At 39.0% G+C, this 14,247-nt stretch overlaps 1 protein-coding gene across 4 annotated transcripts in view; it reads left to right on the top strand.

Annotated features, from left to right (window-relative positions):
- The window catches only part of LOC124615870 (speckle targeted PIP5K1A-regulated poly(A) polymerase-like), a 221,925-nt gene that overhangs the window by 97,353 nt on the left and 110,325 nt on the right, over positions 1 to 14,247 (top strand). For all 4 annotated transcript variants that reach the window (XM_047144035.1, XM_047144033.1, XM_047144032.1 and 1 more), the window contains 2 exons: positions 1,057 to 1,221; positions 8,507 to 8,787. In XM_047144035.1, the coding sequence (XP_046999991.1) occupies positions 1,057 to 1,221; positions 8,507 to 8,787 (446 nt within the window). The remainder of the gene's footprint in view (positions 1 to 1,056; positions 1,222 to 8,506; positions 8,788 to 14,247) is intronic.

Here is a 14,247-nt window from a genome sequence, read left to right as displayed (position 1 = left end):
TAAAAATACACACAAATATGTTAAAAAGTCCAGAAACATGGGAGAAAAGGAATGATGAGGTGTGTGTGTGTGTGTGTGTGTGTGTGTGTGTGTGTGTTGTGAAAAGTGAAGAGAATGGGAGGGGGTTGGGTTAGGTCGAAGATAAAAAGTTCACGTGGCACGAGCAGGTGTGGAAAACAAAATGCTAAAGTATGTCAGGATGGGATCAGTTGGAATAAATATGATTATAAATATCGGAGGAAAGAATCTGGGCATCAGACACTGCATTAACAATCAGTGTTGTCACGAAGTCTGTGTTGTGCAAGGACGATTATTGATACAGTGTGGTTCAGAAGTAGATGCAGTTTAGAAGACGGTGAATAAACAGAAGAAAGAAGAGAGAGAATGGACACTGAGAAGAGTAGATGAAGGATGTGGCCAAAAGTTTTATGTAAGTGGCTTTTAATTGTGCCTACCTGCAAGTTAATGAGTCTTCTTTACAGTAAATAGCAATCCATCTTTTTCTTCATTGTTGATATACCTACCTGGAGTTTCCTTTGATTCTGTCTGTAACTCAATTTGTCATTTTTACAGTGAGCAGCAATCTGTCCTTTTCATAATGTTGGTGATATTTCATTGTGGACTTCCTGTTGTTTGAAAATACACTTATGTTAGATGCCATTCCTGACCATCTGTAAGAGCTGACTAATACCTCACAAGACTGTAGCTTTTATTTTCAATAGTTGTGCCATCAGACTAGCTTCTCCTCAGGGGCTCTAAGAATAACATAGGATTTCACCATTAAATGTCTTTCCATATGAAATCAGTTTAATAGTGCTGCTTTTCAACAATTTGGTGCAATTTGTGTCACTACTGTGTAATTGTTAGATGAGAACATTATTTTGAGTTTTTAGTGATGAATACATATATTCCTTCTAAGCTAATTTCTGAGGGACCAAAAAGTATGCAGTACATGTTATGACAATGAAAAATAAATTACAACAAAAACTTGTAACTAATATTATTTGGTCTAAACAAACTTTCTTTGTTGTTAACTTCCTGTTTTATGTTTCACAGGTTCTCCAGCTATGCAATGACAGTGCTGGTTTTGTTTTACCTTCAACAAATACCTGAAGCCATGGTTCCTGCATTACGTGTATTGCATGATAAAAATATTCCTGAAATGGCAGAAAACATAACTAACAAGGATCCTCTGAGAATATTAATTGAAGAATTTTTCGGGTATGTTCTTTGTTATGTTAACTGATAAATTAAGTATACACTATACAGACAGTTTTTAGGAACACTGCTGTGTTGATGAAATGTTCCCCTTTTTGGCTTGACCACTACTATTTGGAATTCAGGGACAGTTTCTGCCGTGTGGGTCATGTTTGTCGTATTTGCTTCAAACGTTGCTGCAGCTCCTGCAGTCGTGCACATTTTGTGGAGTAATGGACTGGTTCTAATATCATATTTTGATATAGCCCATGCATGTTCAATGAAGTCTTGCTAGATTGGGGGCCAACCCACTATTGTGTTCTCGTGTGTAAGTTTTTCATGATGTACCCCAGTCATACAGGGTATATCATCATGGGTCTACTCACTGTTGATAAAGTATATTGAAATAAATCTTGTGCAGTAACAACTTTTTGTTTCAGAGAGTGGAGGGGAAGAGGGTGTCATAATCACTTAACTACTCATTGTACAGGTTTTCTTTTCAGTGAGTCCAAAGAGTGCTGTACTAGGCGTGTTCCTGTTGGAGATAGTTTGCTCTTGCCTTTTTTCAACCTCTAAATTGATGTAACCTGCCAGTTATATGGGGAACTTCAGTTAAATATGAACTCTGAACCACAATGCAACTTGGTATTATTCACATCAGCTAACATTACCCAAGGTGAAAGTGATCAGATATGGAACCTAAGATCTTTGGATCCATAGTCTGGCACTTTACCCCTAAACCACCGAGCCACACCATACCACCTTAACTGTTGTAAAAATGTCATAAAATAACGTTTTTTAGTATCCCTGCCAAGTGAACCGCTGTGACTCAGTTCAGTATCATATGCCATATGCATTCAGTTCTGTCATGCTTAGTTGCTATTTGGTATTTGACCCTGCTTTGGGCTTGGACGTTCTGGCTTACGCTCTTTGTGTTTGTTCAGTGGTCTGTTAATGACAACGTTGGCTTTGTTTGCGGATCTTGAATGCTTATCAGGCTGATTCTTTGTGCAAACTGTAACTTGACAGTGTACTACCAAGCAAGGTGACATAGAGTTTAGGACATGGGACTTTCGTTCGAGAGAAGTGAGGTTATAATTATTGTCCAGTCATCAAAGTTTACAGGGTTTGTCCATCTGTATTTTTCCTTTAAAGGTAAATGCCTGGGCCGTCAGATGGTTACTTTGAAAAGGACATGGCAGATTTCCTTTCTGAGTCTTGACCTATCAAAAGTTTGGCATCATTTCTAATGATCTCATTGTTGACAAAACAGTAAGCGTTATCTTCAATTTTTGTCATCCTGGTAGAAGAGAGGGAAAGAGGTAAATAAAATGTCGTGTGACAAGTGCCTCCCATTGGGGAGACCGTTCGCCGGGTGCAAATCTTTCGATTTAACGCCACTTCGGCGACATGTGCGTCGATGGGGATGAAATGATGATGATTAGGACAATACAACACCCAGTCCCTGAGGAAATCTCCGACCCAGTTGGGAATCGAACCCGGGCCCTTAGGATTGACATTCTGTCGCACTGAGCACTCAGCTACCAGGGGCGGACAGGGAAAGAGGTGAAGATAAAGAAAAGAAACTGGTAAGAGTTAACAATGTACAGTGACCTAGGACACCTCGGAGGAAAGTTGGTCAGGATGAGAGGATTGATTATAGCTACAGAATGAGATTAGAAAATTTGATGAGTTGAAAATGAAAGAGTGAGTAGTAGATGAGTCAGAGAGAAGTGGAAATATTTTGTAAATGAGCCAAAAAATAAGAGAAACTGAAGTGCAAGAAAAATGGCACAGAGGTCTAAAAAATTGATGAAATAAAAATAAAAAATAGGAAAACAAACAATAAAGAAAAAGAAAATCAGAAAAATTGCCATGTATTGGGGTCATGTGGGTAATGAGAATCAGGCCCATTTTTCATCTGTGGACTTTTGAGGAACTGGTAGTGGGATGGAGAAGCCAGGTGGGACCAATGTCACAACTTTTATGTGCTCTGAACATGTTACTGTGTGTTACTAGTACACACTCTATGTGTGTAGGTGGTTATCATACCAATATAGTCATATGAATACAAAAAGCCGGGCAGCTGTTGCACATAAACTACTACCTTCCCTTTGATGTAACGGGGCTTGCCAGTAACACAGTTTGAAAGATTCTGTTAGGAGGATGCATAGGGTAAGTATTATAGTAGGGGTGGTCAGAAGAATAATCATCATAAGGTGAGGAAATGGGTTCATGAGGCGTGTAGGTTCTGAACAGGAGGCTGTTTTGGAGACTGATGGTGTAGCTTGCATCAGCACAAATATGCTTGCTCAAAATGTAAATGCTGTAAAGGGGGAACATTTCACATGGATCGGATGACATACATCAGAGTGTTAATACTGCTGTTTGTTGGTCAGATTGTTAAGTTTATGTTTATTAAGGGGTTGGGTATGGATTTACAGTCATGTACAGTTTTATTACATTTACAGTATTTTGACTGCATGAGTACAAGATGAAACTGACCTATTGTAATTCTTGTAATCCCGTAACTCACTTTCACAGTTAAATCTCGTGTAACTTTTCTTGATGTTTACCCAATCTCAGTGAAGACCAGCTCCACACCGCAGTACACACCAAGTCAGTCAACAAACAACATTACGCTGATTGTTATTTCCTTTACAAATGAGACATTCCTTGACTGCAATGACATTTAGAGCAACTGTGTCTGCTTGAATGCTGACTACTTCCGGGGAATATGGAACAGTCTTTGCAACAGCCTGATCTCATGCCCTGTGTGAAATGGATGTTTTGCACATTTAAATATTGTTTTCAAGTAAATGTGGGTTCACATATTATCAGCACTGTTAGCATTCATTCTAGTGGCCACAAAAAGTGCTGTTTAAACACTAATATTGGTTGTTGGTGATGTCTTTTAAATGCTCAACTGCTATCTCAAGGGAAGCTATGAGTGTCTCTCAAAGTTTTTTTCCTGCCAGTAAGTCAAATATTTATAAAGCTAAGTTGTAATTGCTCCAGACCTATCAGAGTTGCACTTATTTTTAAATGTCACTTTTTCTCACTCAGCATCCATTTCTAAGAGTGTCTCAGCCCCATGGTATTACCATTAACTTATGGCTTCCTGGCCTGTTGAGATGATACATTCATCTGCAATACAGATATTAATATGTTTAAAATACAAGAAAGGCAACCATTCACCGATAGTGGACTGAGGTATGTAGCACGGACATGCATAACAGAAAACATTATTCACACTTACTTTTGAGTTCTTATTCTTTTTCTAAGAAAAGTACACACATTCATACGCACAATCACAGACACACCTAAAAGGAACACTCCAGCAGCTGAGGTAAGACTGACCAGCTGCATGTGCTGATGAAGTTGGGGAGGGGGTAAGACTGAATGCACAAGGCAAGGAGAGGATAGCGGGATAGTATGAGGTAGGCCTTTTGACAAACGAATCAGTGGCTGCACAACAAGATGAAAGAACACATGAGATAGAGGGCGACTGGGGGAAAGAGAGGAAGGTGGAGATGGAGAAGGAGAGTGGTGGGAATGGGGGGGGGGGGGGGGGGGGAGTGAGAGTGAGTGAGAGACAATTCATGTGAGTAGAGAGTTGGGAGTTGGTTACTGGTATTGCCTACATAGAATGCTGTACAGTAATTGTAGCATAGCTGAAATGTGTCATGGCTGCTTTCACACATGAACCTGCACTTAGTGTATAAAATGCTTGTTACTGGACTGTGCTAGGAGGTGTATGGGACACGTCTTGCACCTGGGCCAACCACGAGGGGTGCAGGATTGGGAGCAGAATTGGAATAGGGATGAACAAGGATATTCTGTAGATTGGGTGGGTGGTGGAATTCTACTTTGAATGGGATTTTAGGTAGAATCTCACTCATTTAAGGGCATGATGAGAGGTAGTTTCAGCACAAGACCCTGGTGAAGGATGTGGTTGAGTGATTCAAGGTCTGGGTGATCAGAGGAATGCTGGTTGGTGGCAGGTTAGCAGAATTTCTGATGTTGGAGGTCAGTTTATGGATGAGCAGGATAGGATATTGTATGTCAATAAAGGCTCTGGTAAGCTTATCACTATGTTTCGACAACTCCTGCTTCCCACTGCCGGTGCAGTGTCAAAGTGTGATGAGGCTGTGAGTAAGACATCTTGATATGGAACAGGTGGCAGCTACCACAGTAGAGATCTTAATATGTTATGTTTAAACTGTTCATATTTTGTGTTCTGACAATAGAACAGTTGTTAATTTACCAGCTATCTGCTCTATTTTAACAAATGAGAGCACATACATATTAAAAATTTTGAAATTTTGTGCAATGTCCTGTCTAATCTAAAGTATTACACATCTACAGTTCCATATTTCTTGTTTGAGCATTTATTCTGTTAATTTATGTGTGATTTAACACCGTCCTTAAAATCAAAGACCGTATCTGCACATTTATGTTTTGGGGGCCGAATCCGATAGTGCAGATGAATATGAAAGACTGAGTATAGTTGTAACAGAGTTATTATCCTAGAAAGGGAAAACTGTTCTAAACTTGAAGGTTGTTTTGAACAATACAGTGGAAGTGATATATCCTTGCCATCCTCTGACCCCTGAACTGGCATACACATCCAGCTATAAAGGTATGTACAATTTAACATGAACTCCAAACCATGGGAAAATTTGGAATTTCTCAAAGTAACATATTTCCAGAGGTGAAAGAAGTAGTAAATGACATAGTAATTGTTCACTTACCCATTAAACTGCACTTATTATTCTGCGGATTCTTATTTTTAAGTTTTTTAACTACTTTTGTCTGCGATGTATATATAAGTTAGTGAGTATGGTGATATGTTAGTAGAAGTGCAATTGCATTGTTTTTTTGAGTTGTTACTGATATTTGTGTTCTCCCATAAGGTCCTTTGTTGTTTTTCATTGTATAGTAATGACTGTAACAGCTATTATGACAGTATGACCAACTATAATCCCTAGTAACAGTGTCAGCTCCCATGTGTTGTGGGTGAAACGATTCTATTATTATGTTGCTAGTGTGTCACAGGTGTTTTGTGGAGCTGCTTGTAAAGGTTAGTTATGAAGCAGGTTTTATTCGTAATAAACATAAAAAGGGGGTAAAAAGAAATTGTTTAGTGTGTCAGAATATTTCACCAGTTATAACAGCAGAGTATGTCTCCAGTCAACAACTACAATACAATTCAGGAAATAGGGGCATTGAAAGACATGTGAACTGTCACTCATGTAATCAGTTGTGACTCATTTATTAAACAAGTGATCAGTGAATGAATAATTAACATTTCTGCTGCATGTTGAGTAACTAGTTCTCAGGACTTAACACACAAAAATTGCTGAATAGGATGGGTAACTAGTTTAAGATAATAAAGCTTTACCTAGGAAATGGTTGACAGTGAGCTGATGGTTTCTTTTTTTAAACAATGGAAAATACAGGATGAAATAACAATAATGCGAAATAAGATAGATTGCTGCTCACCACGTAGATGTGTAGGCAGGCACATTTAAAAGTAGACACACACACACACACACACACACACACACACACACACACACACACACACACAGACAGAGAGAGAGAGAGAGAGAGAGAGAGAGAGAACTGTCTGTGCACTAAGGCCTGAATGCGGTGAGCAGCATTCTTGGCTGTGGTGGGTCCTAGGGTTACAAACGGGGTTTGGGGTTGGGAGGGGTAGTGGTAGCAGGATAGGGCTGAGGAAGATGCTGTAGTGTTGCCTGTTGGAGACTGCAGGGATGTCATGGCAACAGGATGATAGGATGTTAGGTTGTGTGTGTGTGTGTGTGTGTGTGTGTGTGTGTGTGTGTGTGTGTGTGTGTACGCATGCACATGTGTTTGGAGTGAGGAAAGGGAAGGGGATAGAGCCAAGCACTTCCAAAGGTTGAAGCGAGGAAGGCCACATAAACAAATTCATGTGGACAGACAGCTTGTTTGTGAATTTATGAAATAATTTATACTGTTTCAGCCACATTTTTGCTAATATTTAATTAGTGCAATGTGTTTTGGCAGCATGCTGTAATCATCAGGTGCATTGCAATTACATTTACATTATATTAATCTGAAGAAGTGTTTTTAGGTTCATTTGCTGTGTGTGCCATTGATGTTATGTATTGATGTAGGAGCATTTTTTGTGGAAATTTAGTTGTCTGGCACACATAGCACAGGGACATCATCTGTATGTGAAACTGATAAGCTGTGATGTGTTTGCTACTGTGTTCTATGTGCCAGACAACTAAATTTCCAACCAAAACAACTGTATGTCAATACGTCACCTCACTGGCGCAGTCAGAAAATGAACATAAAAACCCTTTCAGATTAATATAATGTAAATGTACCTGATGAGGGCAGCACGCTGCTGAAACACTTTGTGCTAATTAAATGTTAATAAAAAAAGTGACTGAAGCAGTATAAATTATTTCATAAATTTGCGATACAGTTTCCTGTCCACATGAACAGCCGCCACCATACTGAGCCCAAGAGACACCTGGCTGCCATGCATGCCACACATCATGCTGTGCTCGACATGAGTGACTTCTGAAGTCTTCCCTCTTTCCACAAATACCAACTTCTCTGAATTGTACTGTTTGGAACTCATCCTACAGCATAATCTGGATTCTTGTAAACTGTCGTCCCCCCCCACCCCCTCCCCGACCCCCCTATCCCCCCGAAACTTTTGCTAGTCGCCATCCACGCTTGCTGCCATCAACTTCCCTGCTCCCATTCCAGTTACACATGCTTGCTGTACCCCCCAGACCCCCTGCATACTTCTTTCCCCTTCTTTGCTCCCCCCCCCCCCCCCCCCTTTACCAATGCAGCCTCCCGATGTTGTGTGCCTAACCACCTTCTATCCTGTCCTTGTTGCATCTTGCACACTTCCAAAGATAGCACTATGGGATCTTCCTCCAATCCCTACCCTACTATCCCTCCCCATACAGAGGAAACAATAGTGATTTTGTGTGTGTGTGTGTGTGTGTGTGAGGAAGACTTTTCTCCGATAGCTGACAGTACTCTTAAATAAACTTCAAATATGCTTGTCTACTGCCCATTACCTCCTTTTTTGTTTATCGGTACTTTCTTGAGCAGTTAAGAGGTAGAGGTTCTTGAAAAATTGATGTATTTTGAAGTCGATGTGAGCATTTCTTTTTTCTATCTCATGATTACCTTGTCTTTACAATATAGCTTATTTTCCTAAAAATTATGATGTAAAGTCTGTCTGTAATATTTTATTTTTCATTTTTTTTTGCTATCAACATTTTTTTTGCAGTTACTTCTCAGAAGTTAGACTGGATCGAGTAGTATTGGCACCATACATGGGAGATGTGCTGGACCGTGAAATTTTCATTAGAGGAGGAATGGCAATCCCACCAGAAATGCAGCTGTACAATAGAATAATGTATAGTGGTGCTAGGCCACTCAGGGTAGATACCCCTATGGTTTTACAGGACCCATATCAATTAAATGTGAATCTGACCAGTAGAGTTGATGAAGAAACTGTGTCAGAGTTTCAAATTAAATGCAAACAAGCATATGAGATGGTTAAGACCGGTAAGTGACTCAATTATACTCCTATTTTGAGATATTTGTGCTATAATTGTGTGTGCTACATTCCTTAGCTACACAACAAAATTTGAAAAGTAAAGTGCATTTATGTATGAGATTCAGTCTTAAGCTATCGTTTGCATAATATTTGAAATTGCTATATTGAAAGATGAAGCATATTGGCAGGGGCTGTCTGTTTATCATGAAAACTGTTTATCATGAAAACTTTCCATCAGAAAAATAGAAGGGAACGTCTTTCTGTATGCACAATCTAAAGCAACTTTGTCACTGCCTTCCTTTTTGTCAAAGAATGACAGAAGTTGGCGGCATCAAAAGTGCTTGAGAGAGCCACCTTTCACTTTGATTTTCAAAGGGGCAGGTGTGGTTAGTGAAAGTGTGTGTGTGTGTGTGTGTGTGTGTGTGTGTGTGTGTGTGTGTGAGTGTGTGTGTGTGTGTGTGTGAGAGAGAGAGAGAGAGAGAGTACGTTATGTTAGGAAGATTGTATTTGGTTTGCAGGCAGAGCATAACCATTGAAGGAAAGAGAGATTAAAAATGGTCCATTACAGTTCTTTATATCACTGTTGTTTTCAGTTCAAATATTTCTTTTTTATGTACATTTTTGTTTGTTAGTCAATTATGTTTATAGGTCGGTAGTAAAACACTGAGGAGTGGTGCATTGCTCAATGATAAAACTCTACACACACAGTATTATAATGATGCATAGCCATTAAACTCATGAAAGGCTCAGTGCTGCATAAATCTCTTCATGTTATGATGCAACTTAAAAAATTCTTCATAACTATGCCTTAAATGTATGTACCCATTGTATGGTAAATTTGCAGATTTCAATACCTGTTACTTCCTGCATTCTCAAGTCATTTAGTTGTTCATCTCTTAGAACATTTCCTTTAATGTTGTCTTCTAGTAGCTTTTGTTTGATTTTCAGTTTCCTCATCTTCTCTTGCCTGATCTGTGTAAATAATATGTATTTCATATTTATGTTAGTACTCTTCCATGCAACATTCTGCTACAGCCCTGAATTTTATGTATCACAAAATAAGTTAGAAAAAATATTTGTGCCCCACAGTATAACAGTTTCAAAGGACATGTACAAATGTTACATTGCTATTTATATGGCTGTTGTTCATCATGTGACTAGGATTTTATATCTGGTAAACTGTTATACCATTTTCAAATGCATGTGACTTATATTCATGGTGTTGCAATTTTAAGCGCGAATCTGGAGCTTTGGGGTAACACAGTGAATGCATTTTAATTAATTCCATAACATATATTTTGTTCTGCAGTAGTTTGTTCGATATTGTGAAACTTCCTGAAGGTTGAAAGTGGATATCGTAGTTTGGTACACAGGTTTAGTCAGCCAGGAAATTTCACAATTTTGTTAATGTTTGACACTCAGCCATATTTAATTAATGACACCTTAGAGTGCAGTGTTCACTTCTTTGTCTTTGTTTCAGTATATCAGAATAAAACTCAGGTAAAAATACTTTCCAGAATGACATTAGAAGTAGTTGTTTCTGACACTGACTGTAATTCAACACTGAGAACTATTGAGTCTTCACACGTTTCAAGACATTCTTCCTTGGGAACATCTTATTCTACAAGAAAATTTATAATCGTCATTAGATAAGTATATGAAGAATTTATATTTGCTTCATATTCAATTCAGGAATTGATGAGAACTGAAAAATCTAAAACTTAAAAAATTTTTATGATCTGATAGACATTGGCCAGAGAGGTTGACTCCTGAAGTGAAGGTACGATGTGCTGTTGCACTGAGAATTTAGCCAGCTGTGTTGAGACGCAGCATCGAGATCATTTTCCCATACGGGTGATTTGCGGAGCCTTTGAAACGTTTATGCTCTAAGAAATGTCTTATTTGCTAATTTACTTCATTTTATTTCATGTAACCACTTGATCATTTTGACGTTTTTTAAAGCTGAACAATTTGTAACACTTACTTAAAATTCTTCTGGGTTGTAGACCATATTGTCTTGTAAAATGACGCACCATCATTTCAGCCATTGTTGCAAACAGCCTTCATTTGGGAATTTAATTCATCTGGGTCATCGAGGAAGGTGGAGCAGTGGTTAGCACACCGCACTCACATTCAGGAGGACAACGGTTCAAATCTGTGTCTGGCCATTGTGATTTAGGTTTTCCGAGATTTCCCTAAATCGCTTCAGGCAAATTCTGGGATGATTCCTTTGAAGGGCATGGCTGATTTCCTTCCCCATCCATTCCTAATTCGGTGGGACCAATGACATCACTGTTTGGTCCTCTCTCCCAAATCAACCAATCCGGGTCAGTACAACTTTTAATCTTCAGGCCTGCCCCTATATTTCATTAAAAGGAGCAGGAATAAAAGTTTTCATATGATTGAGCGTCAAAGTGAAGAGGAAGGAAACTGTAGTTCTTTATTCATTGTAATTTAAGATGGAAATCAGGAGGGAGATGATTCTGTAATGTTCTGCTGTTCCTATGGTGTCTATTACCAGTTAGGACAGGTTTTTACATTTTGTGCTGTCTGTGAAAGTGTTCATGGACTTGTGTGGCAGAACAGTCTTTTCCTGGCTACTGCTGGCTGCTAAAGCAATGGAAACTTGTTACTACTATTGTGGTTCATGTTATGGACCACTTGACTACCTTCAGCTCTCATAGCTTCCTTTTGAAGGGAAGTGGCTGCCAAGTCGTCTTGATTTGTATATGTTTGCCACATTCATTTTGACATTTTTCCACGTGACTTTATGAGGTGGTTTGAGCCATAGGAAGCGCTTTGCTTTTTTATCCATGTTCTGTTAGGTCCCTCCAATGTAAATTACCTCCCACTTACATCAGACTTCATAAACTCCCAGCATGTGCTGTGTATCAACAGGAGCAGGCGTCTAATGTACAAGAAACTGAGCAACATTGATACATACAATGAAACCCTGAATTAACAAACCCACTAATAAGGAAATCTTGCTTTTAAGGAATAGTTCCGTTGGTCCTAGCGACACTCCTATAAGAACAGTGTTATGTTTCCCCACGTTTAAAAACCCTGCTTCAACAAGAAGTCTGCTTTCAAGCAGACTATCGTAGTCACCAACTCAACTTCCCTTGTATCAATAGCAGCAGATGCAGTGAAAGAATCAGAAATAGATTTCCGTTTGACTTACATCACATGATCAGATGTCACAGTCCCTGAGTCTACCAAGCACAAAAAGTGTAGTTGTTTGTTTAATGAAATGTCAAAGCTATCAATTTTGCTTTTGTGGAGTTATGGCTTGCAAATGTAGAAAGCTTACAGTTCAACAAAAGCTGGTGATCATCCGCTATGTCAGTGGCAATTGTAACATAAATCTTTCTGACATGGTGAAGAAATCCAGTTTAGTTCAATCTGCATGTGTAGCATATTCAAAAAGTTCTTAAATGCCAAACCTAACGATTCTTGCAGATCCAGAAAGGAAGAACTTTCATACATCTACTTTAAGAGCTGTGGAAAATATTCTTCTAAAGTAGTTTCAAGGACTGAGAAGGGGAAACATTCCCATAAGTGGAAACATACTGCAAGAGAAGACTCGTGAACCCAATCTGAAGAATGGCATTAGTGAGGCTTTGATCATAGAAACATGAACTATTGGGAGAACATTGTACTGCCACCATTGATATGAGGTGTGTGAGAAAAGTAATGAGACTGAGCTTTTCTCTACCAAAGTTTTATTTGTTGCAAACAACAATATTGCCCCCTTCAAAATAGTTCCCTTTGGCGGCTATATGTCGGTGGAGTTGTTGTTGCCAGTGTTCGTAGCAGCACTGAAACGCTTCAACTGGTATGGCCTTTAAGATGTCGGTCATATTCTTTTGAATGTTCTCCAGAGTCCTGAAATGACCTCAATTTAAGACATTTTTCAATTTTGGGAAGGCAAAAAAGTGACAAGGACTCAGATCAGGTGAATAGGGGGCTGTGGAACAACAGGATTGCTTTTTGAGTGATGGTAGTGGCCGTGTGACATGAGTTGTTGTCATGATGCAGAATCCATTTGTCTATAATGTCAAGTCTAACTTGATTCACCCTTTTCCTGAGTCTATCAAAGACATCTTTGTAAAACACTTAGTTGACAGTTTGACCTTGAGGAACAAGTTCTTTATGTATGATACCTGTTCTTTCAAAAAAACAAATCATCATTGTTTTGATCTTTGATTTGCTCATTCGAGCTTTTTTCATTCGAGGAGCTGTCTCAGAGTGCCACTCCCGGCGTTGCTGCTTTGACTTAGGATTGTACTAAAAAATACAGGTTTCATCACCTGTGACCATATGAGTAAACTATTTGTGGTAATTGGTAACCCTCTTAAGAAGATCAACACACACATTACTTCGATTATACTTCTGCTCAGTTGTGAGACTTTGTGGCATCATTTTGACACATGTGCAAAACTTTGTCAAAATTTGGTGTACAGTGAAAGAAGTGAGGTTCATCAACAACGTACTCTTGCCCTTCCAAAAGCGATTTCTGCCAGTGAAAAACTTGTGCTCTTGATAATGTATGTTCCCCATAGCTCTGTTTCAAACTTTCCAAAGGTCATCCTTGTGGATTCCCCAAATTTAACGCAAAACTTGAGGGCAAAATGTTGCTCTAAATTCCACTTTTCCCATTTTTGTAACACACAGCACAACTTCACTGGTGCCACTTTCAAAAATCATGTGGTGGCTGTACGGAGCTGAAACTTGGACTGTACATCTAGAAGGAATGAACACACCTGTCTACACAAGTATGTTTATGCTGCGTTGTCAGATCGGTTGCAGTCTTGTCGGTCTTATTCCTTTCTCACACACCTCGTACAGGGTCATGATCCCTACATTTTCAGCACTGATAAAACTGATGTCTTTTATAGTTCACTTCCTGCAAAATCATATGCTGTTAAGGAAGAAAAATTCCACAGTGGTAAAAAAAGTAAAGAAAGGATGACGACACTATTGTGTATATAGTGATGCAAGTGAAAAGTTTCCTCCACTATTAATTCCCAGATGCTTTCAAAACATAAAAACACTATTTTGTACATATGAGTACAACGCCTGTCCCTGGAGATGTCACAAATCTCGCTGACTTTTTCAGACATTTGGATGCCACAATGGGTGCAGCGGGATGGAAAATTGTATTTATTATTGACTTAAGCCCTGTACACCCCAAGGAAACACAATTTCTGAGGAATGTAACTGTTTTGTTTCTTCCTCCGAATTGCACAGGTTATCTGTAGTCTCTGAATGTGGGTATAATACACTCTGTTACAACCAAATGTAGAGTAGCAGCTGTGTAGAAATCAGTTTCATCCTTTGAGAGGAAAGTAATGATGAGACTCAGCATTGTACAGCCTAAGCATATGTTTGTTGCTGCCTGGAATTCTGTAACACAGTAGACTGTGTTAAATTATTTCACAAAGTCTGGCTATGGTTCATCATTAACT

The sequence above is a fragment of the Schistocerca americana genome, chromosome 5 (genome assembly GCF_021461395.2).
Source record: "Schistocerca americana isolate TAMUIC-IGC-003095 chromosome 5, iqSchAmer2.1, whole genome shotgun sequence".
NCBI lineage: Eukaryota > Metazoa > Arthropoda > Insecta > Orthoptera > Acrididae > Schistocerca > Schistocerca americana.
Note: the sequence above shows the minus strand (reverse complement) of the source record. Positions and strands in the feature narration are given on the sequence as shown.